Raw genomic sequence first — 25,026 nt, forward strand, 5'->3', positions numbered from 1 at the left:
CACAGAGACGCGTTCTCGGTCGGGTTTATTGGGGTGCGGGGACCGGGGGGCGGGGGGGGCTCCTACCGCAGAAGGCGACATGCGGGGCTGGGTACGGCGGGGGGGGGCACGCAGAGACCCGGGCAGCGCCCGGCTACGGGACGACGGCACAAACACGGCACACGCTACGGGGAGCCGGGGGGGGCGGGCGCTGCCCCACGGCCCCCGGCCAGACCCTGCCCGCGCCCCCCCCCGCCCCGGGGCGTCCCCCCCCCTTGTGCGTGTGGCGGCGCCGGCCCGGGGATCGGTGCAGGCAGGGGGGGGCCGGGGCAGCGGGACCCCCCCCCGCTCCCTCCTGCCCGCTGCCACGCGCTGGGCGCGGGGAGCGGCCCCGGGGCGGGGGGGGGGCGCGGCTGGGGGCGCCCCCTGGGAACGGGGGGCGCGGGGAGGGGACGTGGCCCGGCCCCACGGCGCGGGGAGGGGAAGGGGCGCCGGGCCAGGGCCAGGACGGGGACGCGTCCGGAGGGGCCCACGCGGGTGCTGCCGCCCGCCCCGCGCCACGGCGGGCAGGAGGCACGGCCGGGACCCCCCCCCACCCCCGCCCCCAGCCCCACGGACACGGCAGAGCGCGGCCCCGCGGCCCCGGGAGCCCGCAGCGCGCACACGCGGCGGCCGAAGGGGCGCGAGCGCACGGACACGCGCGGCCCCGCGTGCACCCGCACCCACGGAGCGCGCGGGGCAGGGGGGCCCGCGACACAGGGAAACACGCGTGCACACGCACGCACACACACGCAGACACACACACGGCCCCCCCCCAGCCCCCTCCCCTCACCCCCAGCCCCACGGCCCCGGGGGGGCGCAGCGCGGCCCCGGCCCGGCGGGGTCCGGGGGGGAAGGCGGGGGGGCTGCGCCCCGCTGCAGCACTACGGGGGGCAGGAGGAGGAGGAGGAGGAGGAGGAGGAAGGGCGAGGAGCAGCCCGCGCCCCCAGTCCTGCCAGCCGAGCCCTGGAAGCCGCCGGCACGGGGGGGGCCGGCCCCGGGTTAGGCCAGCTAACGTGGGCGCCCGCCCGGCCCCATTGTCCGTGGGGACGGCGGCCGCGGCCCCGGCAGCCCCAGCGTCCTGGGACGGGGGTCCCGCGTCCGTCGCCGGGGGTCCCGGCCCCGTCCCCCCCCCCGCCGACTAACTGCCGGGGTCGGAGCAGTGTCTATGCAGGGGCTGAGCGCCCGGCGGCGGCGGCAGCTGTCCGGGCAGCGAGCGGCGGCGCGGGGCGGCCGCGGGCTCCAGCAGCAGCACCACGTCGGGGGGGGGCGGCTCGGGGGGGGCCGGGCCGCGCCGCAGCTCCGGCGGCACCGGGAAGCTGGGAACCTGCGGGAGAGAGGGCGGCCAGCGTCAGCGCGGGGCCGGGAGGGGGCTGCGCCACCCCCGGGGGCTCGGCTGTGACCCCCAGCTCGTCCTGGGGGGGGGAAGGGGGGGTACAGGAGAGGGTCTGCGCCCCACCTGGGGGCTTGGCTGTGACCCCAGCTCGTCCTGAGGGGGGGAAGGGGGGGTACAGGAGAGGGGCTGCACCACCCCCGGTGGCTCGGCAGCATCCTCACTTCACCCTGGGGGTGGAGGATGGGGCACAGGAGAGGGGCAGCCCCAAAAGTGGGGGGGTTGTGACCACCCCAGCTCACCACGTAGAAGGAAGACTGGGTGACGGAGCAAGGGAGAGGGGTCTGCCCCAAAGCTGGGGGGGCTCAGCAGTGCCCCCAGCTCACTGTGGGGCTGGAAAAGGAGGCAGAAGAGAGGGGCAGCCCCTAAATGGTGGGGGGGGTGTCAGCAATGGCCCCAGCTCACTGTGGGGCTAGTGGATGGAAAATGGGGCACAGGAGAGGGGCTGCCCCAAAGCTGGGGGCTCAGCCACGTCCCCAGCTCACCACGGGGCTGGAGGATGGGGCAGAAGAAAAGCCCCAAACGTGGGGGGCTCAGCAGTGCCCCCAGCTCGCGGTGGAGCTGGAAGACGCAATAATGGGACCCTGCCGGCAGGCACCCAGGGCCTGCCCCACACTTTGGGGGGTTTGGGGTCCGCTGGGTGCTCACCTGAGAGAGCGGCTGGATGGGGGTGATGGGGAGGACGGGCTGCAGCGGGCACGGGGGGGGGCCCGGCGGCTGATGCGGGGACGAGACCGTGCTGTAGGCGGGGGGCACGAGCGCGGCCTGGCGCTGCAGCAGCTGCATGATGGAGCTGATGTCCGCGGCCATCCGCGTCTCCAGCCTGCACGTAGACACGTGTCACGGGGGGGCGTGGGGGCTCCCCGTGCTGTATGCAGGGCATCGCTTACCGCAGGGCAGCGAGACCCTCGGCAGCCCCCCCGGATCGCCCCTAAGGGGCGATCCGGGGGGGCTGCCGAGGGTCTCGCTGCCCCCCCCCCCCACGGTACCTATTGAGCTGCTTCTGAAGGAGATCGAGCCGCGTCTCCACCTCGGAGCGCTGCCGGCGGCTCATGGAGGGCAGCGGGATGCTGAGGGCGGCGTGCGCCGGGATGGTGCAGCGCGGCAGCTCCTGGTACTGCCGCCCCCGGCTCTCCCCCCAGAAGCTGAAGATGTTGGACACCCCCGAGAAGGCTCCTGGTGGCGGGGCACAACCGTCAGCGGCACGCAGAGGGGTCTCGGAGGGCGGGGGCGCGACAGCAGAGAGGGGGGTGAAGGAGGAACGGGGCAGGGTGATGCGGGGCACGGGGTGGGGGGTGTGGGAGATGCCGGTGGGGTTTGAGCAGGGAGGGGGAGAAGCGGTGACCCCCACCACCACCACCCCCGAGCGCCGTCCCCACCTGAGAGGGGGTTGCACATATCGCTGCCCTTGCGCTCCTCGGCGTCGGGGGGCGCGGGGGCTTCGCCGCCCGGGCGGGGGCTGTGGAAGGGTGAGAGCACGGCGGCCCCCGGGGCGGGTGTGGGGTGCTCGTCCTCATCGCTGGAGGGCGAGCTGGAGGGCGAGCTGGAGTGGCAGGGGTCCCACTCGGCCGGCCCCCGCGGGGCCCCTGGCGCCTGGCAGCTCCTGCCCAGCCGCAGCGCCTTCTGCCCGCTCCGCAGCTCCCCGGCAGTGTCCGCGTCTGTGGGGATCGGGAAGGGGGGGGACGAACCCTGGGTCACGGCGGCCCCTCGGAATTCCCACCCAGCCACCGGGCTCCCCCTTTTCCAGCCCCCCCACGCCCTCCCCGTACCTTTCTCCGTGCGCCGGCGGAAGGAGAGCTTGCGCTTGCGCAGGCGGTTGAAGCCGCTGTCCAGCTCATCGCTGCCCGGGGAGCCGGGGATCATGTTGGTCTGCGGGGCGAGGGGCGGCTGAGGCGGGGGCAGATGCCAGGAGCCCCCCCGGGGTGGGGGTAGAGGGGCGGCGTGGGGAGGGGGCATGTGGTGGTGCCTTATCCCCGTCAGCCCCACGGTGGCTGTGCCCCATCCCTGTCCCCACCCTGAGCACCCCCGCGCTGCCCCCCCAGCCCAGCCTAGCCGGGTGAGCACCCCCCGTCCCAGTGCCCCCCCGTGCCCCTATCCCCCCCCCCCCCAGCCCCTCACATCACGCAGGTTGAAGGTGATCTCCAGGCTGGACCAGAAGTGGTCAGAGAACTCGGGGTACATGTCCAGCACCTCCAGCAGGTCCTCGCGGTGGATCTTGTGCAGGTCGCAGTAGGTGAGCGCCCGCACGTCCGCGTTGGACTTCCCTGGCCGCGCGTACAGGTTCAGCGGCTCCCCAAAGATGTCGTTCTTCCCTTGGGGGGGAGGGAGGGAGGCACCGGGGTTCAGCCCGGGGCGGCGAGGGGGGGCCGGCACCCGGGGCACATCCCCGTACCCGTCCTCAGCCCGGGGGCTCACCCAGGATGGCCACCACCACGTCCCCACGCAGGATCTCAATGGAGCCCCGGGAAATGAAGTAGAGGGCGGTGAGCACGTCCCCGGCGTGCACCAGGGTGTCCCCGGGGGGCGCGTGCGTCGTCTTGAACTTCATGGCCAGGGCACGCAGGCAGCCCTTGGTGGCCCCCTTGAAGGGCTTGCAGTTCTGCAGCAGGCTGCGGTTCAGGTGCAGGCAGATGTCGGCCTGCAGGCACTCGGGGAAGCCCTTCAGCACCTGCGGAGACGGGAACATCGGGAACGTCACGGCGCGGCGTGGCACAGCACGGCACGAGGCGGTGTGTGGCGGCACGGCGCGGCGCGGCGCTCACCGCGTTCATGTCGATGCCGTTGGTGTAGGACCAGGCGTGCTGGAAGTACTCCTCCAGGCGCTGCCGCAGCGGGTTGGGGATCTGGTGGAAGCGGATGAACTCGCGGACGCGCAGCATCTGGGTGTGGTAGCGCGCCGTGCCCGAGTACAGGCGCTGGATGATGGCCGAGACGTTCCCGAAGATGCTGGCGTACATCAGGGCTGCGGCACGGCGAGGCGGGGGTGAGGGCGGCCCCAGCCCCCCGGGGCAGCAAGGGGGGGGGCTGGCGGTGAGCGGTGCCCCGGAGCCCCCCCTGCAGCCCCCTCCCCGCGTGTGGGGGCCTCTGTGGGAACTCGCCTTGGGCACCCCGCACACGGGCACGTGTAGACAAAGACACGCACGCGCGTGAGGAGCGTCGCTGCCTACAGAAGCGTGCTCTTTGCACCCGCAGGGGCACGGCCGCCCCCCCACCCTGCAGACACACCCGTTCGCACACCCGCAGCTCTGCGCGGTGACACCCACGCACGCGGAGCTGGGCTGCTGACAGGTGCGTGCTCACACACGCAGGGGTGCGCACAGCCATCCACACGCGGTCAGACACGTGTCCTTACACACTTTCACACATGCTCGTACACACGCGTATGCTCACACATGCGTGGTCTATGGTGCATACACCACATGCAGGCACACACCCACAGCCACGCTCACACAAGTCTGCTCACACACACATCCATGCTGACGTGCACACACACACGTCCACTCACACACGTTCCACCACACGTATGCACACTCACATCCACACGTGCCCATACACGCTCACACGTGCTCATGCACACAGACGCCTGCTCGCACACTCGGGCACGCTGTCACCCACGTGCAAGCTCACACACACGCACAGCTGTGCGCTCTCAGCCCCGCGTGCCCCCAGCCCCGCGGCGGCCGCACTCACAGCCGATGAGCATGACGCAGATGGAGAAGATCTTCTCGGAGTTGGTGTTGGGCGAGACGTTGCCGAAGCCGACGCTGGTCAGGCTGCTGAAGGTGAAGTAGAGCGCCGTGACGTACTTGTCCTTGATGGTGGGGCCGTACAGGGGGTTGCTGTCGTTCAGGGGCTTGCCGATCTGGTCGCCCAGCGAGTGCAGCCAGCCGATGCGCTGCCCCTCCACGTTGCCGATGGCGTACCAGATGCAGGCCAGCCAGTGGGCGATGAGGGCGAAGGTGCACATCAGCAGGAAGAGCACAGCCGCCCCGTACTCCGAGTACCGGTCCAGCTTGCGGGCCACCCGCACCAGGCGCAGCAGCCGCGCCGTCTTCAGCAGCCCGATCAGGGTGGTGGTCTGCAAGGGGGGCACTGAGGGCTGTGGGGACCCCCACGGGAGCCCTGACACACAGACCCCATCCTGCCTCCCCGCACAGGAAACCTGGGCTGGTCCCTGTCCCTGTCCCCGTCCCCGTCCCCGTCCCCGTCCCCATACCTCCTCAGAGCCGGAGCCAAAGATGAGCAGGTCGAAGGGGATGGCGGCCACCATGTCGATGAGGAACCAGCCCTTGAAGTAGTGGATGGCGATCTTGGCGGGGTGGCTCACCACCTCCTCGTTGGAGTTGACGTAGGTGGTGCGGAAGTTGATGAGGATGTCGATGATGAACATGATGTCCACGATCAGGTCGACCACGTTGAGGGGGCTGCAGGAGTAGCCACAGTTGTGCCGCTGGGCCTCCTCCTGGTCGTTGAGCAGGAAGGCGGCCGAGTAGGGCGTGAAGATGGCCGTGTAGATGACCAGCAGCAGGATGAGCCAGTCCCACACCGCCTTGAAGGGGCTGTAGTGCAGGATGGTCCATTTGTGGATGCGCGGCGCCTGCAGCTTGTACTCGGGGAGGACGTCGGCGCCCAGCGACAGCACCTGGGCAGGCGGCAGGGGCTCAGCTCCCACCTGCTCCGGCGGGGAACGAGCCCCCCGGCCCCCCCGGCACACGGTGCCGCAGCACAGGCACCCGGGCTGTCCCTGCACCCCGCTGGGCACCAGCGTGGGGACACCGAGCCCCAGCTGCCCCCAGGCGCTGCGGCACCGGGCTGCTCCTGGCCACGCGCTGTGCCTGGTGCAAGGGGTGCAGGGAGGTGCAGGAGCTGCACAACGGGGCGCGAGTGGGGGCAGCGGGGAGCAGGGGGGGCAGCGGTGGGGGCAGCAGGGTGTAGGGGGGTGTTGTGGGGTGCAGAGGGGAGCCATGGGGTGCAGGGGGTACGGTGCAGCGCAGCGGGCTGTGGTGGGGTACAGCAGGGTGCAGAGAGGACAAATGGGGCGCTGGGGGGGTGTTGTGGGGTGCAGTGCAGTGTGAGGGTGCTCACAATGTGGTGCACTGGGGTGCACTGGGATGTGAGGGGTGCAGCAGAGCCCTCCCAGCCCCCAGCCTTGGCAGGGCTCCCCCTCCCCCCCCCATCCTTCCCCGGGCAGCGCCAGCCCCGGGTGCGGCAGCCGGGCCCCATGGAAATGAGGGCGCGAATGCAAAGGCGCCCAGGGGACATTTCCATGCGGGGGGGCCCGGCCCCCGCAGGCGCTACCTCGGCTGTCGCAGGCACCTCCCCGCACCCCCCCCCCAGCCCTCCTGCACCCCGCAGGGCCCCGCTCATCCTGCCCCACACCTGCCCCCCCCCCAGCCGCTGAGGCCCCCCCGGCCCCCAGCCCCCAGCATTGGGGGGGGGTGCGGGGGCAGCAGCACCTCTGGCTGGCGGAGGCGCAGGAGGCGCTGGCACAGAAATGGGGCAGAAGCAGGCAATTCTCGCCTTCCCACCGCAAAGGAGGCCACGCACGCAGCGGGGACGTGCGGCGGTCCCCGGCTCGCCCCGCTCTGGGGGGGGGGGGGCGGCTCTGGTGCTGCCCCACGACCCCGGCAGCTCGGGGCGGGGAGCGGGGACCCCCCCGCGTGCACCCCGAGCAGGGCCCCGGGTGGCACGGCCGTGCCCGGCAGCTGTGCCCATCCGTCCGCGGCGGGATCAGCTGCGGGCGCACGGGCTATAAATAGGGGAGCGGGCGCACCGGGGGCCCGGGGGGAGCGGGGCGCTGCGCCGCGGGGGGGGGGGGGCACGGGGCAGAGCCCCGCTGGGCACCGCACCGGGCACCGCACCGGCCCCGCAGCCGCACGGCCCCGAGCGCGGCCCCCGGGACCGAGGACCCGGCGCCCCGCGGCGCGACCCCTGCCCGGGCTCCCCGTCCCCGTCCCCCCCCCCCCGCGTGTTCCCCCCCGCTCCCCCCGCTGCGTGGGGGCCGTGCCACGAGTGGGGGTGCCAGCGCGCGGTCCCCCGCCCCCCGGGCAGGGGCGCCCCGGGGCGGTCCCAGCGCCCGCCCTCGCCCCCCGCCCCCCCGCTCCCCCCCCCCCCGGGGCATCCCGCAGCGGCCCCGGGGCGCGGGGGGGGGGGCGGCGGCGGCCGGTACCTTCTGCTCCTGGCGCTGCCCCGCGCCATCGAGGCCGAGGCCGAGGCAGGTGCCGCAGGGCGAGGCGCCGGGCATGGGGCGTGCGCGGGCCGGGGGGGCGGCGCCGGGGGGGCCCGAGAAGTCCCGCAGCAGCTGCAGGAGCGACGCCAGCATCCTCACGGCCGCCCGGGGCGCGGGGCCGAGCCCGTGGCGCGCGCCCCCGCCGCTCAGCCCGGGGGGCCCCGGACCCCCCCCGCCGGCCCCGCGCCCATCGCCCGGTGCCGTCCCCCCCCCCCGCGGGACGGCGGCGGGGCGCGGCCGGGAGCGCCCCGGCGGAGCGGGGAATTATTGGGGCGGAAATCCTACCCAGCCTGCCCCGCTGCCCCCCCCCCAGCGCCCGCCCCCCGCCCGTTAACCCCTCCGGTACGGCGGTGCCGCCGCCGCGCCCCCTCCCGGCTCCCCCCGCCCCGGAGCGCCGCCGGCCGCGGGTGGCCTCGGGGAGGACCCAGGAGGCGGCGGCGGGGCCGGCCCCGGGGCGGCGGGGGGCACACGCGGGGGGGGACACGGGGGGGGCTCGGCAGCCGCGGGCAGCCCCGAGTCACCGCCGCCGCCCACGCGCGGGGATTTCCCGCTGGCACCCGCGCGTCCCCGCGAGACGCCGCGTGACGGAGCGGGGGACGGGGCCGCGCGCGGCACGCGCCGGGGGGGGTGGGGGGGGGGCGACGGCACGCCCCTACCGGGGGGGGGGGGGGGGGGCGGCTGCGGGCACGGGGGCCCCGCGGCACGGGGGTGACGGCACCGCGGGGGCACGCGGGGCCACGAGGGCACGCGGGGTCATGGGGGCCGCGGGGACGCGCGGGGCCGGGGGGGGGCAGGAACACCCCCAGCCCCACGGCCCCGTCCCACGGCCCCTCTGAGCCGCTCGGAACGGGCCATAACGGGACGGGCGAGAGCGGAGGGGTGTCGGCCCCGCGGGACGCCCCCTGCCCCATAGCTGCAGCGCGTTGCCCCTGCGGACACCCCCTCCCCAAACGCGGCCCCGTCACACCCACGGGGCGCCCCCCCGGACCCCTCAGCAGTGCAGCTGCAGGGAGGCAGCCCCGGCACCCCCATCCCCCTGTCCCATTCCCGGCACACGCCGGGACCCCAAGCATGGCCCAGGGGCAGCCCCGCACACAACAGCACCATCCCCACGTCACCGAGCTGCGGCAGGCAGCCCCCAGGGCAGGTCGGGGGGCAGCCCCCGGACACCCCCGGTGCTGCACCACTGCCAGGGACAGCCCCCTCTGAGCCACCCGGCCGTGGGGACAGCCACACTGCCGCGCTCGGCTCCCGCAGCCCCCATCACACCGCCAGCACCGTGCAGCCGGTGCCCGGCACCCGGGCGCACCCATGCCCGCCGTGGGTGCTCACCCGGTGCGGCAGCGGACCCGGACACCGGCTGCATGCGTGGCACCCGGACCTCCAACCCGTGCACCAGCAGCGTGCGGGTGACGCCGGCACACGGCAGGAACGCGCTCCCTCGAGACTCCCGGCGACACAACACCTATCAGTCACGGTGACACAGATACCCGGCAGTGCCGGCACCCGGTGACACGTACACCCGCCCTGGCGCAGGCACGCGTCACCTCACGCTCACAGGCGTGCAGTCACCAGCACCTCTCGCTCGCGGTGACACGTACGCCCGACACCTGCTGTGACACAGGCACCTGACACCCAGCCCGCACAGCCGGAGGCGCCCGGCGCGGCACCTGCCGCGACCCAGACACCCGCGCCCACGGGGCTCAGCCCCCTCGCTGCCACAAATACCCCGACCCTGCAGCCCGCGGCCACCCTGCGGCCGCTGTCACCCGGCGCGTGGGTGGCACCCGCACCCAGCCCACCAGCTGGTGGCTTCGGGGGCACCGGCACACGCCAACCCGTCAGCTGACACCAGCGCTTGCGGTGGCACCAGGCACCCGCAGGGAAACGGCCGCAGCGCGGGCACCCAGCGCTGGGATGAGGCAGGCACCCGGCGTCCCCAGGCCTTTGGGGATGGACTCGCAGAACCCACCTGGCCTTGCCGTGCCTCAGACCCCAATGCCTGCCCCAAACCAGGCACCTGGCACCTGCCCAGGTCCACCCGGACCAGTGCTGATGGATTCCCAACGCCCTCTGCGACGCCTAACAAACACCAAAGCTCAGATGCCCAAATAACACAGGTCCCTGACGGCTGTGGTACTGCCAGAGCCACCCCACAGCCACGGCACCACACCAGTGTGACGGCAGCACTTGGTGTGCTCTGCGGCACCCGACGGCAGGACTCACACCAAAACCCAACGCCACAGTGACAAAGACACCCCACATCCACCACGGCCAACACCAGCACAGCCGCCCAACGCCGTCACGGACACCCGGTGCTGTCACCCTCAGAGGTGCCCGGTGTGTGGGTCACCCAACGCACCTCTCCGCCAACAGACACCGTCCAACAGCAATGCGCCCGCACAGCCGACCCCAAACACACCGTGCGGACCCACGGCACCCACCACAGGCACTCCGGTGCTGGGGACACCCCAACGCCCAGCCAGCACTCACCGCGTTCAGCTGCGGCAGCGGCGCGGCGCCCTGCGCACCCACCGACATGGGTGAGCGGGACGGGTGCCACCGCGGGCCTCGAGGCGCTGCCCTCTCCCGCTGCCGACAGCAATGCCGCAGCACAGGCACCGGTGGCGGGGTGGGATGGCGAGCCCCGTGACGAGGTGACGTCCCCACGGGGCGGTGCGAGCCCCCAGCAGCCGAACCCCCACCCGCTGACGCAGACACGGAGCAGCCCCGGCACCCCGGCCACGCGGCGTGCGCCACCGCGCCGCGGCACGCCCGACGGTGGGGACCAGGGACTGCACTCTGGGGACACAACAGCCACCCCAAACACCTGGCGCTGCCCCATCCCTCGCCGTGGCCACAACCCCAACCCCACAAGGGGCTGGGGTGGCACCGGCTGGCGAGGGGTCCCCGTGGGGGGGCTGCGTCCCCACAGACCCCGCTCGCAGCCCCGCCGAGCCCAGCCCAGCCCGACGCGGTGCTCCCCGCCGCTCGGGGCTCTCCAGCACCACCGCCCCACGGCACTCGGGACCCCCCCGCCCCGGAGCCCAGCACCGGGGGGGGGGGGGTTGCGGGCAGCCCACCCCCACCCCATCCTTTCCGTGCCGGCACATCAGCCGGCTCGCCCCGGGCCGGCCGCAACCCAGCGCGGGGAACGGCTCCGGTCCGGGCCCCCGCGCGCCCGGGGCACCCAGGGCACCCCCGCACCGGGGGGCCGGGGGGGGGTTTTGGGCATCCCGCGGGGGGGCTGGAGCCGGCGCAGCGCGGGGCAATGCCTTGGGGACGCCGTCGTCGGGGCGAGCGCGGCTGCGGGCGGGGTACGGCGGCGGGACCTTCCCCCCCTAGGTCCCGGTCTCCCCCCCGGCCCCCCCGCACCCACCTCCTGTGCCACCAGGCTGGAGATGCGGACGGCGCGGCGGACGCGGGCGCTCTTTCGGTCGCCGTCGGGGCGCTCGCCGCTGTCGCGCCTGCCCGGGGCCATGGCCGCGCTCAGCGCCGCGCCGCCGGGCGGGGGGAGCCGCCGGCCGCCCCCCCGGGGCCCCGCATCCCGGAGCTGCCGCGGAGCCCGGCGCTGCCCTGCGCGGCTGCGGGCGCGGAGCTGCCGCGGCGGGCGGCAGATGGAGAGGGGCGGCCCGGCCCCCCCCGGCCCCCGCCCCCGCCCCCGCCGGGGCTCGCTCCCAGCCCGGCAGCCGCCGCCACTCCCCGCGGTGCCCGTCACGCCCCGGGGAGGGACCGGGAACACCCCCGGGAAACTGAGGCACGGCGGGGGGGGCAGGGAGGGGGCTCCCCACTCGCGGGGCCCCGAGCCCCCCCGCGCGTCCCCAGCCACGGGTGCCCCACGGTCCTCGGGACCCCTGAGACAGGGAGCCCGGTGTGAGGCAGTCACAGCTCCGCGTGCCAGGGAAGGGGATGGATGGGGTGGGGTGGGGTGGGGTGGGATGGGATGGGATGGGATGGGGATGGGATGGGATGGGGATGAGATAGGGATGGGATGGGGATGGGGAAGGAAGCAAGGACAGGGCTGGGGATGGAGAAGGGGACAAGCTGCCCTCAGGGCTCCTCAGCTGCCGCAGGCTGATTCACAGCTCCGCTGGCTCCCGCTCTCCCTGGCTGCCTCCCAGCCCTGCCAGCGAGACCCCGCTCTGCATTCCCAATGCTCCTGCCCTCACGACACCCCACACCAGGACAGCTGCCCCCATGCTGCTCCCAGCCCCAGGCGCTGCTGATCCACCCCAGCCTTCAGCGCAGGCAGCTGGGCACAGCCACCGAGCCCCCCGCGGCACAACGTGCCCCAAACCAGCCCCGTCCTGCAGCGAGTGGAGCCCAGGCACAGGCAGCACGGTGCCAGCAGCGCCCAGCTCCAGCACCAGCCTGCGCCCCACGGGCAGGGGTCCCCACCAGGAGGGGTCAGGGGGCCTCGGTCTGCCGTGAGCCACCGGGACCCTGCAGCCTCCATCCCCGGCACCTCTGGTGCTCCCTGGGCTGCGGCGGGGCCTCGCGCCCCCCCAGCCACAACGCCCCGTGCCAGCCGCAGCCCCTGTCCCCGTCCCCAGGTGGTGTCGCCCAGTCGGGGTGGCCGGCAGCCCCAGGAGCGTGGTGACCTTGACGGGAGCTGCAGGAGCGTGCGGCGGGCGGCGCGGGCTTGTTTGGATGCCGTCACTGCAGACGATTCACGGTGCCGCTGCCTGGAAGCCCCGGCCCCCCTGGCCCCCACCCAGCAGCTCACCGTGCTGGAACTACGGCTGCCCGGGGACAGGCTCGCCTTGGCCTCAGCTTCCAAATCCACAGCATCTGCCCCACCGAGGTGAGCCTGTCCCCCGTGCCCCTGGCACCCCCTGCACCCCCAGCACCCCTATCCACCTCCGTCCTGGAGGAGCCCCAGCACGCACCCGCCAGCCTGGCAGCGGTGCTCGGTGTGCCCCGACCCCATCCCCACGCCCAGGCGCAGCGTCTGCTCCTGCCCCAGAGCCCAGCGGGGCACGGCCGAGCCCTCCACCCCACGGCAGGGGGGCTGTGCTGGCCCAGCAAGGGGGGTTGTGTCCGTCCGTCCATCCGTCCAGCACCGCATGGTGATGGCAGCTGGTGGCAGGAGGAGATTAGCGTGGCTTGGGCAGGCAGCACAGCAGCAGCGGCAGCCGCCACGGCATCGTAATTAATTACACAGCAAAGGCAATCAGGATGCGTTGCTCGTTAGCGCACTGGAGAGGAGCATGGAAGGCCGGCACTGCAGGGGGAGGGGGCCGAGCGTTGGCACCGTGCTGCCCCTGGGACCACGGACCCCCTGGGGGCTCTGCCGCCCACGTAGGAGCCCCATAGCTGCTCCATCTCACAGCGAGGGGGGGCCCAGGGGCAGCCCCGACAGCAGGGCTGGGAGCTCCCAGGGTGGGGGGGTTCCCTCACATGGGCCAGCAGGCGCGAGGCTCAGGCACGTCGCTGGGGGGGCCAGGCCACCGAGGGACCCCGGGCGCACGCAGGCGGCGCAGGGCAGATGTGCCTGGGAGCTCCCGCCCCGCCGGGCCCCTCCCCGAGCCCCCGACCCCTGGCAGGCAGGGCGAGCACAGCAGGTCCCCCGAGCCCGCCGGCCCCGGCGCATCAAGCCGGCAGCTTTAACTTCATTAGTGGGAGCTGGGATCAGGGTGTAATTAAGCAGCAGCAGCCGCCTGCTCCCCGCAGCCAGATGGCAGTTACACAACGTGCGAAGGATTAGCCCGCAGTGCCAGCGCAGGGCAGGGGCCCAGCACGGGCCAAAGAGTCACAGCCAGAGAACAGGGCGCAGGCAGCACGGTGCAGTGTGGCGTGGCACGGCACAGCATGGTGCAGCATGGCATGGCATGGCACAGCACGGTGCAGCGTGGCGTGGCATGGCACAGCATGGTACAACACGGCATGGCATGGCACAGCACGGTGCAGCGTGGCGTGGCATGGCACAGCACGGTGCAGCATGGCACAGCATGGTGCAGCATGGCACGGCATGGCACAGCATGGCACAGCATGGCACGGCACAGCATGGCATGGCATGGCACAGCATGGTGCAGCATGGCATGGCATGGCCTGGCACAGCACGGTGCAGCATAGCACAGCATGGCACAGCATGGTGTGGCATGGCACGGCACAGCACAGTGCAGCGTGGCACGGCACAGCACAGCACGGTGCAGGAGGTGCAGGGCCGTGCTGTGCCATGCACGTAGCTCTCACGCAGCCCACCCAGGCAGCGGGCCAGGGCTGGGGCTTGCTGCTGGGCCTTGAGCCCACCCAGGAGGGAGCGAGGTCAGGATCTGTAGGGGATGCCCCCGTCCATGGGGCAGCGCCCACATCGAGCTCCCCACTGGGGAAGGGGGCCAACCCCCATGGGTGAGCCCGGCCCCACCGCCCTGCCCTGCTGCGGGGAGCGCAGTGGCCCCGCTGCAGACCACATCTCTCGAGGTGCTTGGGAGGGACAGCCTGGTCCCATGGGTGGGGGACAGCAGCCACATGGGCACCAAGTGGCACCTCAAGCCTCACAGCAGTCCCAGCCCACGCAGGATGCAGCCCCTCCAGGGCCCCAGCCTTGTCCTGAGCACCATCCTGAGGGGTCCAGCACCATCCTGCAGTGCAGAGCACCCACAGGCAACTCCCTGCGTGCCCCAGCATCACCCTGTGAGCTCCAGCATCACCATCAACTCCAGCATCACCGTTCACGCTCCAGCATTGCCTGCGCACTCCAGCATCACCCCGTGTGCTCTAGCACCACCCTCCTGCAGTGCGGAGCATCCTCCTGGGCTCCGACCATGCCTGGAGCACCGTCCAGCCACCTCCGGCCGCTGGGCTCACCTGGGTGACCTTCTCGGTGACGTTGTGCGTGCGGTCCTTCAGCTTGGTGGGGGCGATGATCTCCTTCTCGCTGGATGGCGCGGCCAGGAAGGCGTCCGCCTTGAAGTCCACGAAGTTGAGGGTGATCTGGGGGATCTTGCTGATCGCCCGGTAGCGCATCAGGTCCGAGTCGGAGGTGGAGTTCAGCAGGGTGCTGCGGATGTTGTTCATGGCCCCTGGCCGGGGGGGCACCATCAGCACGGGCTGCAGCCACTGGGTGGGACCCCTCCCTGCCCCTCCCCGCCACCCCCAGGGTCCCCCGTGGGGTGAGGGGAGCAGGGAGCCGTGCCCAGGGCAGGCAGAGGCCACCAGCAGGCGCGGCGGGACGGGCACCGACAGCTTGGTATCATTTACTGTTAATGTAATTATTTCCCCCCTCCCTAATGCGCTTAGCGGGCGCGGGGGCTTAACAAGGCAATTGCCGTCCCCTCCCTTTGTCGCTAAGAGGATTACGGGGCCGGGGGTCACGCCAGGTGGTGACGGGAGCTGCCACTCGAGCAGGCAGGACACCGGCACCGGGGCTGAAGCCAGGCACTGACGGGCAACGAGGGCCAGAAGGGCACCGGACAAGGGAGCCAAACGGGGGCCGGACACTGCGCAGGGCGAGGGACGGCTGCCCCACATGCACCGGAGATGCCGGCAGCGCAGCGCATTACAGCAATGCCCAGCCTGACAGTGACGGGTGCCCGGCGCCCCGCACCGCTAACGAGCCGCCGGCGGCACCCTTTGCTGGCAGCCACCTGGCTACCTGCGTGCCAGCAGCTGCCCTGCACCCTAACGAGCTGCCAGCCCTAATGACTTCACCCCAGGGCCAAATGCTGCCTGCGCGGTGGGCCTGAACCCTCCCCTCCTGCAGCTGTGGGGCAGGGAGGTGCGGGCAGGCCCCCGGCAGCACCTGCCCCCCATCCCCAGCACCACGGCCACCGGGATGCGCCAGGAGCCCACGTACCAGTGCTGGAGCCACGGTGCATGCTGGCCCCCACGGTGGCGTGCCGGTTGTGGCAGCGCTTGTCACCCTCACCCTTCATGGTCTCGATGTCGTCGACGGAGGAGGCACGGCGGACGCTGTGGCAGCTCTCACGCGAGCGGCTCCGCGCCAGGCTGCAGTTGGAGAAGGCGGCGTGCAGGTGCAGGCGCTCGGCGCGGGGCGAGGACTGGGTGACGGGCGGCTCCGGGCGCCCATCGCCCTCCTCCGGGTCCATCAGCGCCTTCTGGTCCTCGGGCTGGGAGCAGCCCAGGCAGCTGTTCTCCAGGGAGGACGTGGCCTCCTCGGGCGCTGACTCGCTGCTGTGCTTGGAGAAGTCCACGATGACGGCATCGGGGGGCTCCTGGGGCAGGGACTGCTTGCTCGCCGTCAGCGCCAGCAGCGCCGGCAGCTTCAGCCTGAAGGACTTGCTGCGCCCTGGCCAGAGGAAGGGGCGCGGTGAGGGGCGGCCCCCCCAGACCCTCCCACGGCCCAGCCGAGGAGCTCGGCCGCAGCGGGTGCCGCGGGTCGGGGCGCCCCACCTGTGGGGAACCAGCTGGCGGGGGTGACCCAGTGGTTGGTGTCGGCGTCGGGCGAGCCCGGGCGCTCCTTCTCCATCACCACCTCGAAGTTCAGGATGAACATGATGACGGCCCCATCCTCGTTCTTCACCGGCACCACGTCCACCAGGCACAGGAAGCAGCTGCCTGCGGGGAGCGGGGCTCAGGGACCCGCGGGCTGCCGCTGCCGGGGGAAACCGAGGCACGGCGGGGACAGGGAGGGCCCGCTGGGGCCCGTCGGCACGGCCATGCCAGGGGGAACCGATCGTGGGGCGGGGGCGGCACACGGCCCCCCCGGAAGCCCCAGGGGCTGATCTCGGGGGGCTGGGGCCGGGGCTGCCCCCGCCGCCCCCGGCCGGCCGCCCTAAGCCGCTCAGCGCTCTGCCAGCTGCGGCGTTAATCCCGCTCCTGCAGCTGTGAACTCGGCCGTGCGGGCACGGGGGGGGGCCGGGGGGGGCAGCCCGGGGTGACCTCTCCCGCACTGGGCTGAGGCCGCATCCCGCGCCCACGGGGCTCCGCTGGGGGCTGACCCTTCCCCAGCATCATTTTGGGGAGGGGGCTCCGCAACTCCCCCTTCCGCCCCCGTTCCTGCCGCCCGCTGCAGGACACGGCGGGGGGGGGCAGGGGGCCCCGCAGTCCCCCCCCCGTGGCCCCGCGTCCTCGGGGCCCCGCGCCCCGCCCGCCCCCCCCGCTGGCGGCGCGCCCGGCAGCCTGCACCGGGGAGCCCCGGCCCCGCGTGGGGCCCCGGCGGGTGGGGGCGCGGCCCCGGACGCCCCCGTGGGCGCGGGGCGGGGGGGCGCGGATTAGCAGCGCGGTCCTGGCGCTCCACCGGCGCCCCCCCGCCGCGGGATGCCCTAATCCCGGCTCATCCCCGCGGCCACGTGCGGGGGCCACGGCACGGGACGGGGGCCCCCGCATCCCCCCCCCGCCCCCCTCGCGGTGTCCCCCCCTCCCCGGGCCCCCCGGAGCCCCCGGCGCCGCGCGAAGCTCACCGGGCGGCGGGCGGGGGGGTCCCGCGGGCGGGGGCGGGGGCCGGGCCCCGGCCCCCCCGGCACTGGGGTGCGCGCCCCCCCCGGCCCGGCTGCAGGGGCTGCGGCCTTGGCACCGCACCCGGCGCCGGTTTTATGCCTAAATATGGCTGCGGCCAGCGGCCGCCCGCGCCTCGGGACGGGCCGGTGACACCCGCGGCCACCCCCCCGTGGCCACCCCCTCGTGTCCATCCCGCCCCGCATCCTTCCCCCCCGTGGCCACCCCCCGTGGCCATCCCGCCCCGCATCCACCCTGCGCCGTGTCCGTCCCCCCGGGTCCACTCCCTGCGCGTCCCCCCCCCCCCCACCCGCCCCGTGTCCCCCCACCCCTCCCCGTGTCCGTCCCCCCCCCCGGTCCATCCAAGCCACCAACCCCGGCGCGGGGCCGCGGGGGTTGGGGCCGTGGGGGCCCTGCGGGAAGGGGGCGCGGGGGCAGCCGGCTGGGGGGTGCCGGGCCCTACGGACCCCCGGTGGGCGCGGGGGTCCCGGGGGGAGCCCGGTGCTGGGAGCGGGGGCCGGGGGCTGCGCGGAGCCCGGCCCGGATCGCCCCCGCCCGGCATCGCCCCCCCCGGCCCCAAGCCTCTCCCGAGCCCCTCGGCCCCTGTCCCGGCCGTGCCCCCCCCGCCGGTTGTTCCCCGGAGCCCTGGGGGGGCCCAGCCCGGGAGCGGCCCCCACGCCCGGTGCCAGCCCCCCCGCAACAGGACTTGGGGGGCCGAGGGGCCCCGCACCCCTCGCCGGGCCCCGCACCCCCCCACGAGCCGGGGGGGCCGGAGGCGGCCCCGCGCTGCTCGGGGTGCGCCCTGCGCCCCAACCGCCCCCCCGTGGCCCTGCACGCCCAGGGAGCCCCCACCCCTCCCGCCCTGCACCCCAAAACCCAGGCACTCCCTGGCCCTGGGGCGCGCCCCAGGCCCACGCGCACCCCAAGACCAGGCGCACCCCGCAGTCCCGCTCCGCGCCCTCACCCCCCCGCGCCCCCCCCCCTCCCTGCGCCCCAAAACCCCCCGGCCCCGCTCCGGCCCGGGGCTGCGCTGCTCGCCTTGGCCACCGGGCGGCGGCACCGGGCGGCGGCACCGGGCGGCGGCACCGGGCGGCGGCACCGGGCGGCGGCACCGGGCGGCGGCACCGGGCACCCCCCGCCGCGCCCCCCCCGTACCGAGCCGTGCACCCCGCACCGTGCACCCATTCCGCACCCCACGGCACGCGGCGCAGCCTGCCCCACGCACCCCCCTGCTGCGCGCACCCCGCTGTGCGCCCTCCCCTCTGCACTGCTCCACGCTGAGCACCCCACGGGCAAGGCGGTGCACAGCCCCGCAGCACAGCACCCCACACGGCCCCCATGCGCCCACCCCATGCACCCACCCCGCCCCCCCCTCCCCCGAGTGTTGCGGGTGCACGTAGGTGTGGGGCACCCCGGAGATGTCACCGCGTGTCCCCATGCACGAACCCGCAGGGAGCCCCCAGTGCCGCACTGGGATGCTCTGGGGCTGGAGCAGCTGAGCTGCCCGCGACGGGGAAGCCCCGGCGGCGCAGGGGGGCCCTGTGCCAGGATCACCCGCTGGCACCTGGCAGGCAGCACCGAGGGCCTGATCCTGGCCCGGCCTCAGCCCTTGCACGCAGCCCAGGGACCCGCCGGAGGCCAGGCCCAGCCCCCAGTGACCTGAAACGCCACCGGCAGCGGCGACGACGCCGGGGGGGGGGTCTCTGCTCCAGCACAGCCTGGCCCTGACCTCGCTCCTTGCCGCGGCTGCCCGGCACGCCGGCTGTCCCCGCCGTGCTCCCCTGCGGCTGCCGCGACCTTCCCGCGTCCCTGTTTGGGCTCTGCAAACATCGCTCAGGCGTGGGGAGCTGCACCGGCGCTGAGCAGCACTGCAGGAGCAGCCGGTCCCCGCTGCCGCCAAGGCAGCAAAGCACAGCGGGGCAGGAGCTGCGGGGCTGCGCGGGGCCCCACCAGGGCCCGGTCACATCCTGCTGGAGCAGCAGCACGGGGCTGGGGCTGAGCAGGGGCAGCAGGGGTCACGGCGTGGTGTTGGCACGCACCAGCGCCAGGTGAAGCCTTCAGCAGTGCAGCTGGAGGGGAGGCTGGAAACCGCAGCCGCTGACAGGCACAAGGCCCCCGACACACACCTCGCTGCCCAGTTTGGTCATTTTCGGGCCCGGGACAAATTCTGTCCCGCAGCACGCGCCCGGCTCCAGCCACTCCCCGGCCCCGGTGGGCCCTGCCAGCCAGGACCCCCGCAGCAGGCCCTGGCCTCAGGGGGACGTCACCGTGCGGTGCCATGGCACGGGGCCGCGCGAGGCTGGGGCCAGCAGCCAGGCAGCGTGGGTGCCCCCGGCCCGGCGGGGCATCGGGGCTGGGCACGGGGCCAGGACCCTTCCAGCCGCCCCACAAGCTGTGGGCGCCTGCACCCTAGGGTCCCCGCTGCCACCACGGGGAGGGGGCTGCCAGGGGGTCGCGGGGGGCTCCTGCAGCGCGGGGAGGCAGGGAAGGGTTAAAGGGAGCAGCTCCCCCTCTGCAGGCACCGCTGCTGCTCTCCTCTGGCTATAAATATCCCCTCGGAAACACCGCACTCCCCGGGGACGCGGCGCGGGCAGCCCTGCCGCAGCGCCAGCCGACCCGGCACCCGCCGCACGCCCGGGGGCCCCCGCCCGGCCCCCCCGGCAGCCCTGGGCACAGCAAGGGGCAGCGGCACCGCTGCTCCCCGGAGCCCTGTGGCAGCACACGGGTGGGGGGGGGCTGTGGGGTGCTGGGACCCCCACAGCACTGCAGGAGTGCATGGCCCTGTGGGGAGCACGGCCCCGTGGGGGGTCAGCCCTCGGTGCCCCCTCCTTGGCCAGGTGGGGGTTGCACAGCCCCATGGGCTCCATGGGGACCCAGCCCCAGGTGTAGTCCCCAGGGTGGCAGTGACCAGGGGTGGCCCCCCCAGACCCCCCCACCAGGGGCACAGACCATGCAGCCGCCCCCTCCCCGCTCCGGGGGGGCCACAGGCACAGCACCTCACCCCACCCCGCCTGCGAGCACTGTGCTGCCCTGGCACCGCGGGGTGCCACCGGCACGGCACAGGCTTCGCGCCGCACGGCACGGCACCGGCCCCCTTGGCCCCGCAGGGTGCGCATCCCAGGCCCCCCCCCGAGGGTTGTGTCCCCCTGAGGGCCGCGTCCCCCCGCTCACTCAGCCTGTCTGGCCCAGCTGCGCTGACGCTGGCCAGAGCCCCGCGACCGGAGACACGAAGCATACGCAGCTGTCAGCCGGGCGGCCCCGCGGCCAGACGGCCCCGCCGCCACTGAGCACCGCACGGCACGGCACAGCACCGCACGGCACGGCACCGCACGGCACCACCTGCCCATGGCCCTGAGGCACGGGGCAGGGAAAGCCCCACGGCAGCAGGCAGAGGTTGGGACCCGGGGCCTCCCCATCTGCTCAGCACATGCCCGACAGCGGGAGATGGACAGGGCCAATTAGCAGAGGGCTAACGAGGACTCGGCGCGCTGCGGCTGCGGGAGGAAGCAGCCACGTGCTGCCTGCGCCCCCGCCACCCCGAGCACCCTGCGTGCGGGTCCAAAGTGCGCAGGCAGCAGATGTGCCCGTCCGAGTCGCGGTGCCCCGGGCCGTGCCTGGCACGGATGCGCCAGCGGCTGCGTGCTGGGACCGGAGCTCAGCTCCGCGCCGGGGGCTGCACCAGAGCCAGGATGCGGCCGCACTGGGGCAGCCCCACAGCCGCAGCCAGGCCCCCAGACAGGCAGTGAGAGCCCTGGGGCCGCGCAGCCGAGCCACGGCAGCCTCGCTCCTGCTCCTCCCGGGGGATGAGCACGGGAGGAGGGAGTGGGAGATGGGGGCCGCAGGGGAAGGACCCGTGCCCTTGTGCCCTCGTGCCCCGTGCCTGTGCTGCGGGCGGCGGCGCAGCGCCGGGGCTGCTGGCTGCACGTGGTGGCTCCGCGGCACGGCCGGCAGCTGGGAGCCAGCTTTGTTTACTCTGCGCGCCGGAACCGGGGCCGGGTGCCGAGCGCCAGAGACAGCTGCCGGCGAGAGCCGGGACACCTGGCGCAGGGACCGGCTCCTTGTGGCGCGCAGCCGCACCGCAGGGCCCTGGCGAGGGGCAGCCCTGCTGCACCCGCAGTGCTCTGGGGCCACACGGGCGGGGGGAGCGAGCCCCTCTCCACGGAGCCCCCACGCCGTGGGGCAGCAGGGGCCCCGCCCGACATGAGGGACGGGCCCCCCCAGGACTGGGAGCACTGGGCTCGGGGAATGCAGCACAGCCCTCGTGCCACGGGCAGCACTGGCGCCGTCCCTGCCTGCCTGCCTGGGGACCCCAGCGAGCAAAGTGCCCACGGGGAAGGGGGCAGTGGGGGCCGCGCTGCCTGACACGGGCTCAGAGCCAACAGCCCCCAGGCTGGCTGGGCATGGCTGTGGGGCAGCTGTGGGGCACCAGAGAGGGGCTGCCCCTCCTGTCCCCGGGGGCTCCGTCCCCACTGCCCCAGACACAGCTCCCTGCTACCCCCTTGCCCCCCTCCCTGGGCAGCGCAGGGACCCCCGACCCTCCCCCACACACACTTTGCAGCCCCCAAGGCAGGTTACAGCGCTGTGCCCCACAGCTGCCCCACAGCACCCGCAGACCCTGCTCGGACCCAAGGGAGCTGGGAGGGCTGTGGGCCCCGGCAGGGGACGTGCTGGCACCAGTGGGGCAGGACGAGCCCCCGGCCCAGCCCCGGCACGCTGTCACCGGGGGGCGGGTGCCGGCTCCCACCCGCGCTGGCACCGCACGCCACCCACAGCGCGGCGGGGCCTGGCACGGCTGATGGATGGACGCGGCGCGGCCGCCCGCCGCAGCAGGCCGTTAACTCAAGGGTCTGTCTGCCCGTGACGGACGGCCGCCCTCACACCCGCACAAATAACCATAAATCTCCGCCGGCCGGCTGGGAGCGCGCTGGGAGGCTCCCGCGGCACAGGGTGCCCGCGCGCCCACTCCCCACCCAGCACCCCCAGCCCGCGGGCGACGCGGCGGCAGGGTCCCTACCGTCCTTGCGGTAGAAGCAGATCTCCACCTTGCGCTCCTCGGAGCCCAGCAGCGCCTGGGCGATCTGGGCGGCCGCGCTGCGCTGCGTGCGGGGCCCGTGCAGGAAGTCGCAGGTGCAGGGCTTCTGCATGACCTCGGCCCGCGTGTACCCGCACAGCTCGCAGAAGCCATCGTTGCAGTAGATCACGGCGCAGTTCTCCACCCGGGCGTTGGCGATGATGAACTTGCGGCCTGCAGGGAGGTGGAGGTGAAGCCCATGGGAGCCCTGGCCCCACGCCCCACTCCATCCGCCCATCCATCCATCCGTCCGTCCATCCGTCCATCCGTCCATCCATCCGTCCCCACCCTGGGCTCTCAGCAACCGAAGCGTCCCCAGGGACCGTGCAGCGGCAGCGCCCTGCTCGTCCCCAGCCTGGAGCTGCCCAAGGGCACCGGCCGCAGCGGGGTCCCCCCGCCCCATGCGTGCACCAGGGGCCCCGCCGCAGCCCCGCGCGCCCACCCCGATGCCCCGGGGCGCATTGTGCCACCCCGCAGTGCCCCCAGGGCTGCGGTGCGGAGCCCCCCGACGGGGACAGCAGGGCCCCGGCCACAACCCACGGCGCGATGCCAGCGCGAGGCCCCTGCTCCGGAGGGTCGAGGAGGCCGTGGTGCTGGCGGGGCTCCGCGGTCCGGCCCCAGCCTCGGCCATGTCACGCGAGCTGTGGCTGCGGCTCCATCCTGGCCGCGCTCCGTCCCTGTCCCCACCTCAGGGACCGGACCCTGGGCACCCCCAGCCCCGGCCCCCCCTGCACCCCCCTGCCTGGGTGCCCTGCCCAGGGATGGATGTGGGGACGGGTGCTTGTGGGGCCACGGTGGCACCAGCACCCATGGGCCCCCCCAGCCCCCAGCTGGACTTCTCACACGTGCCCCACAGCTGCCCCAGAGCCCCATGGCACTCACCTCCAGCCTCACCAAAAGCCCCCCCCAGCCTCACCAAACCTCAGCCTCGCCCAAAATGCCCGGCCTCACCAACCCCCCCCCCAGCCTTACCAAACCCCCAGCCTCAACACAAAGGCCCCTGGCCCCGACATAAAGCCCTCCACACTCACATAAAAGCCCCCGGCCCCAACATAAAGGCCCCCAGCCTCACATAAATGTCCTCCAGCCTTACCTGAAGCCCCCAGCCCCGACAGAAAGGCCCCCCAGACTCACATAAAGCCCCCCCAGACTCACATAAAGCCCCCCCAGACTCACATAAAGCCCCCCAGCCCCAACATAAAGGACCCCAGCCCCAACACAAAGGCCCCCCAGCCCCCCCCGCCGCCCCCCCGGCGCGGTGCCGCCCCCCGCCCGGCCGCGCCCCCCGCACTCACTCTGCCCCTCGAACTTGCGGATGATGGTGTCCAGGAAGGTGTTCTGGGGGGCGACGTGCCCGCGCCGCACCGGCATGGCGCCGGGCCCATGGGGCAGCGGCCGCGGGCGCGGGAGGCGGCGGCGGCCCCGCGCCGCGGGGGGTCCCGGTGCCCTTGAGCCAAGGACGGCGCCGCCGCGGCGGCTCCGCGGGGCGCGCACGGCTCGGCTCGGCGCGGCGCGGCGGCGGCGGCGGGCGGGGCCGGGCGGGCGCGCAGGGGTTAAGGCTGGGCCCTCCCTCCGGGGCCGCTCCCCGCGCCCCGCTCCCCGCCGCCGCTAGCCCATGGCCAGGTGCGGGGCGCGCCCGCCGCCGGTAGCGGTGCCGGTGCCGGTACCGGTGCCGGCCCCGCCCGCCCCCCTCCCCGCTAGCGGCTCCGTGCGCGCCGCGGCGGGCGCAGCATCGGCCTTATTTAGGCAAGGAGGCGGCTGGCCCGGGGGGAGATTTATCACCGCGGCCCCCCCCGCCCGGCTCCGGTCGGATCGGCTCGGATCGGCACGGCCCCGGCCGCCCTGCGTCCCCCCCCCGCGGCGCCGCCCTGGCCCGACTCGGCCCGGCCCGGCCCGGCCCGGCCCGGCTCGGCTCGGCTCGGCTCGGCGCGGCGCGGCTCGGAGCGGAGCGGAGCCGGGACGCGGCGGGGCCGGCGCTGCGCGGTGCCAGCCGAGCCCGGCCGGGGAGGAGCGAGCGCGGCCGCAGCCAATGGCCCGAGCGGGACGGGGGGGTCCGGGGGGGGGGGGAAGCGCCCGGGGCGGCCCCCCCCAGCCCCGCCCCCGCCCCGGGCCCCTCCAGCCCCGCGTTCCCCCCCGAGCCCCCTCCCCAGAGCCCCACTGCCCCGCGCCACCCCCCCGCGCCCCCAGACTCAATCACGCCCCCCCCCAACCATCCCGGCTGCGACCCCCCCCCCATGCGAAGAGCCCGGCCACAACCCCCCCGGGACGGGGGGGGGGGGCTCATGAATGTGGGGGCACGGATAGGGGCTCATGAATAGGGCAAGGGGGGCCGGGGGGGACCGGGGCATGGAAACGCTTCCCGGCCCCCCCCCCCCACCCAAGGGCCCCCCCCCCCCCCCGTCCCCGCCCCCCCCCCAGCCCTGGAGCCCAGAGCGGGGGCCGGTGCCAGCCCCGGCGGCGGAGCAGCCGCGGGAACGTAAACAGCAGCTGCGCCTGGGCGGCAGCGCCGGGGGGCCGGGGGGGGCCGGGGGCCAAACGGGGGGGGGACGGGCACGCGGCACCCGGGGTGGGTCTGCAACTGGGGACACTGGGATGCGCTGGGGCAGCGTGCTCTGCCCGGGTCATGTGGGGTCACGCGGGGGGGGCTGCATCTGACCCACACCGGGGACCCCCCCACCGGTACCACAGAGCGGCCCCCACACACGGTCCCCAGCCCGGTGGGCTCCACACAGCCGGTCCTGCTCCGGTGCTGCGACTGGTCCCAGTGCTGGTCCTAGTACTGGGACTGGTCCCAGTGCTGCTCCAGTGCTGGGACCGGTCCCAGTACTGCTCCAGTGCTGGGAGTGGTCCCAGTGCCGGCCCCAGTTTCAGCCTGGTGCCGAGTCCTGGCCTGGTGCCAGGCTCCAATCTCTGTGC

At 74.6% G+C, this 25,026-nt stretch overlaps 1 protein-coding gene across 6 annotated transcripts; it reads right to left on the bottom strand.

The window, feature by feature from the left end:
- Positions 1-8: 8 nt before the first annotated feature.
- On the bottom strand, positions 9-23,560 carry KCNH2 (potassium voltage-gated channel subfamily H member 2). Of its 6 annotated transcripts, XM_083825505.1 has the most exons (16): positions 23,406-23,560; positions 22,054-22,284; positions 15,996-16,160; positions 15,439-15,891; positions 14,451-14,665; positions 5,628-6,053; positions 5,335-5,489; positions 5,102-5,187; positions 4,174-4,373; positions 3,827-4,079; positions 3,530-3,723; positions 3,181-3,280; positions 2,791-3,069; positions 2,401-2,587; positions 2,060-2,234; positions 114-1,345 (listed from the first exon to the last, which is right to left on the bottom strand). In XM_083825505.1, exons 1-16 carry the CDS (start codon positions 23,479-23,481, stop codon positions 1,160-1,162), a joined length of 3,381 nt encoding a protein of 1,126 aa, XP_083681631.1. In that variant the 5' UTR covers positions 23,482-23,560; the 3' UTR covers positions 114-1,159. The 6 variants fall into 6 exon arrangements, with proteins under 6 accessions (XP_083681629.1, XP_083681627.1, XP_083681626.1 ...); XM_083825503.1 differs by having other exon boundaries at positions 9-1,345; positions 5,102-5,489; XM_083825501.1 differs by lacking the exon at positions 23,406-23,560 and having other exon boundaries at positions 9-1,345; positions 22,054-23,025.
- Positions 23,561-25,026: the final 1,466 nt, after the last annotated feature.

This window comes from Anser anser (assembly GCF_964211835.1).
Source record: "Anser anser genome assembly, chromosome: 2".
Lineage (NCBI taxonomy): Eukaryota > Metazoa > Chordata > Aves > Anseriformes > Anatidae > Anser > Anser anser.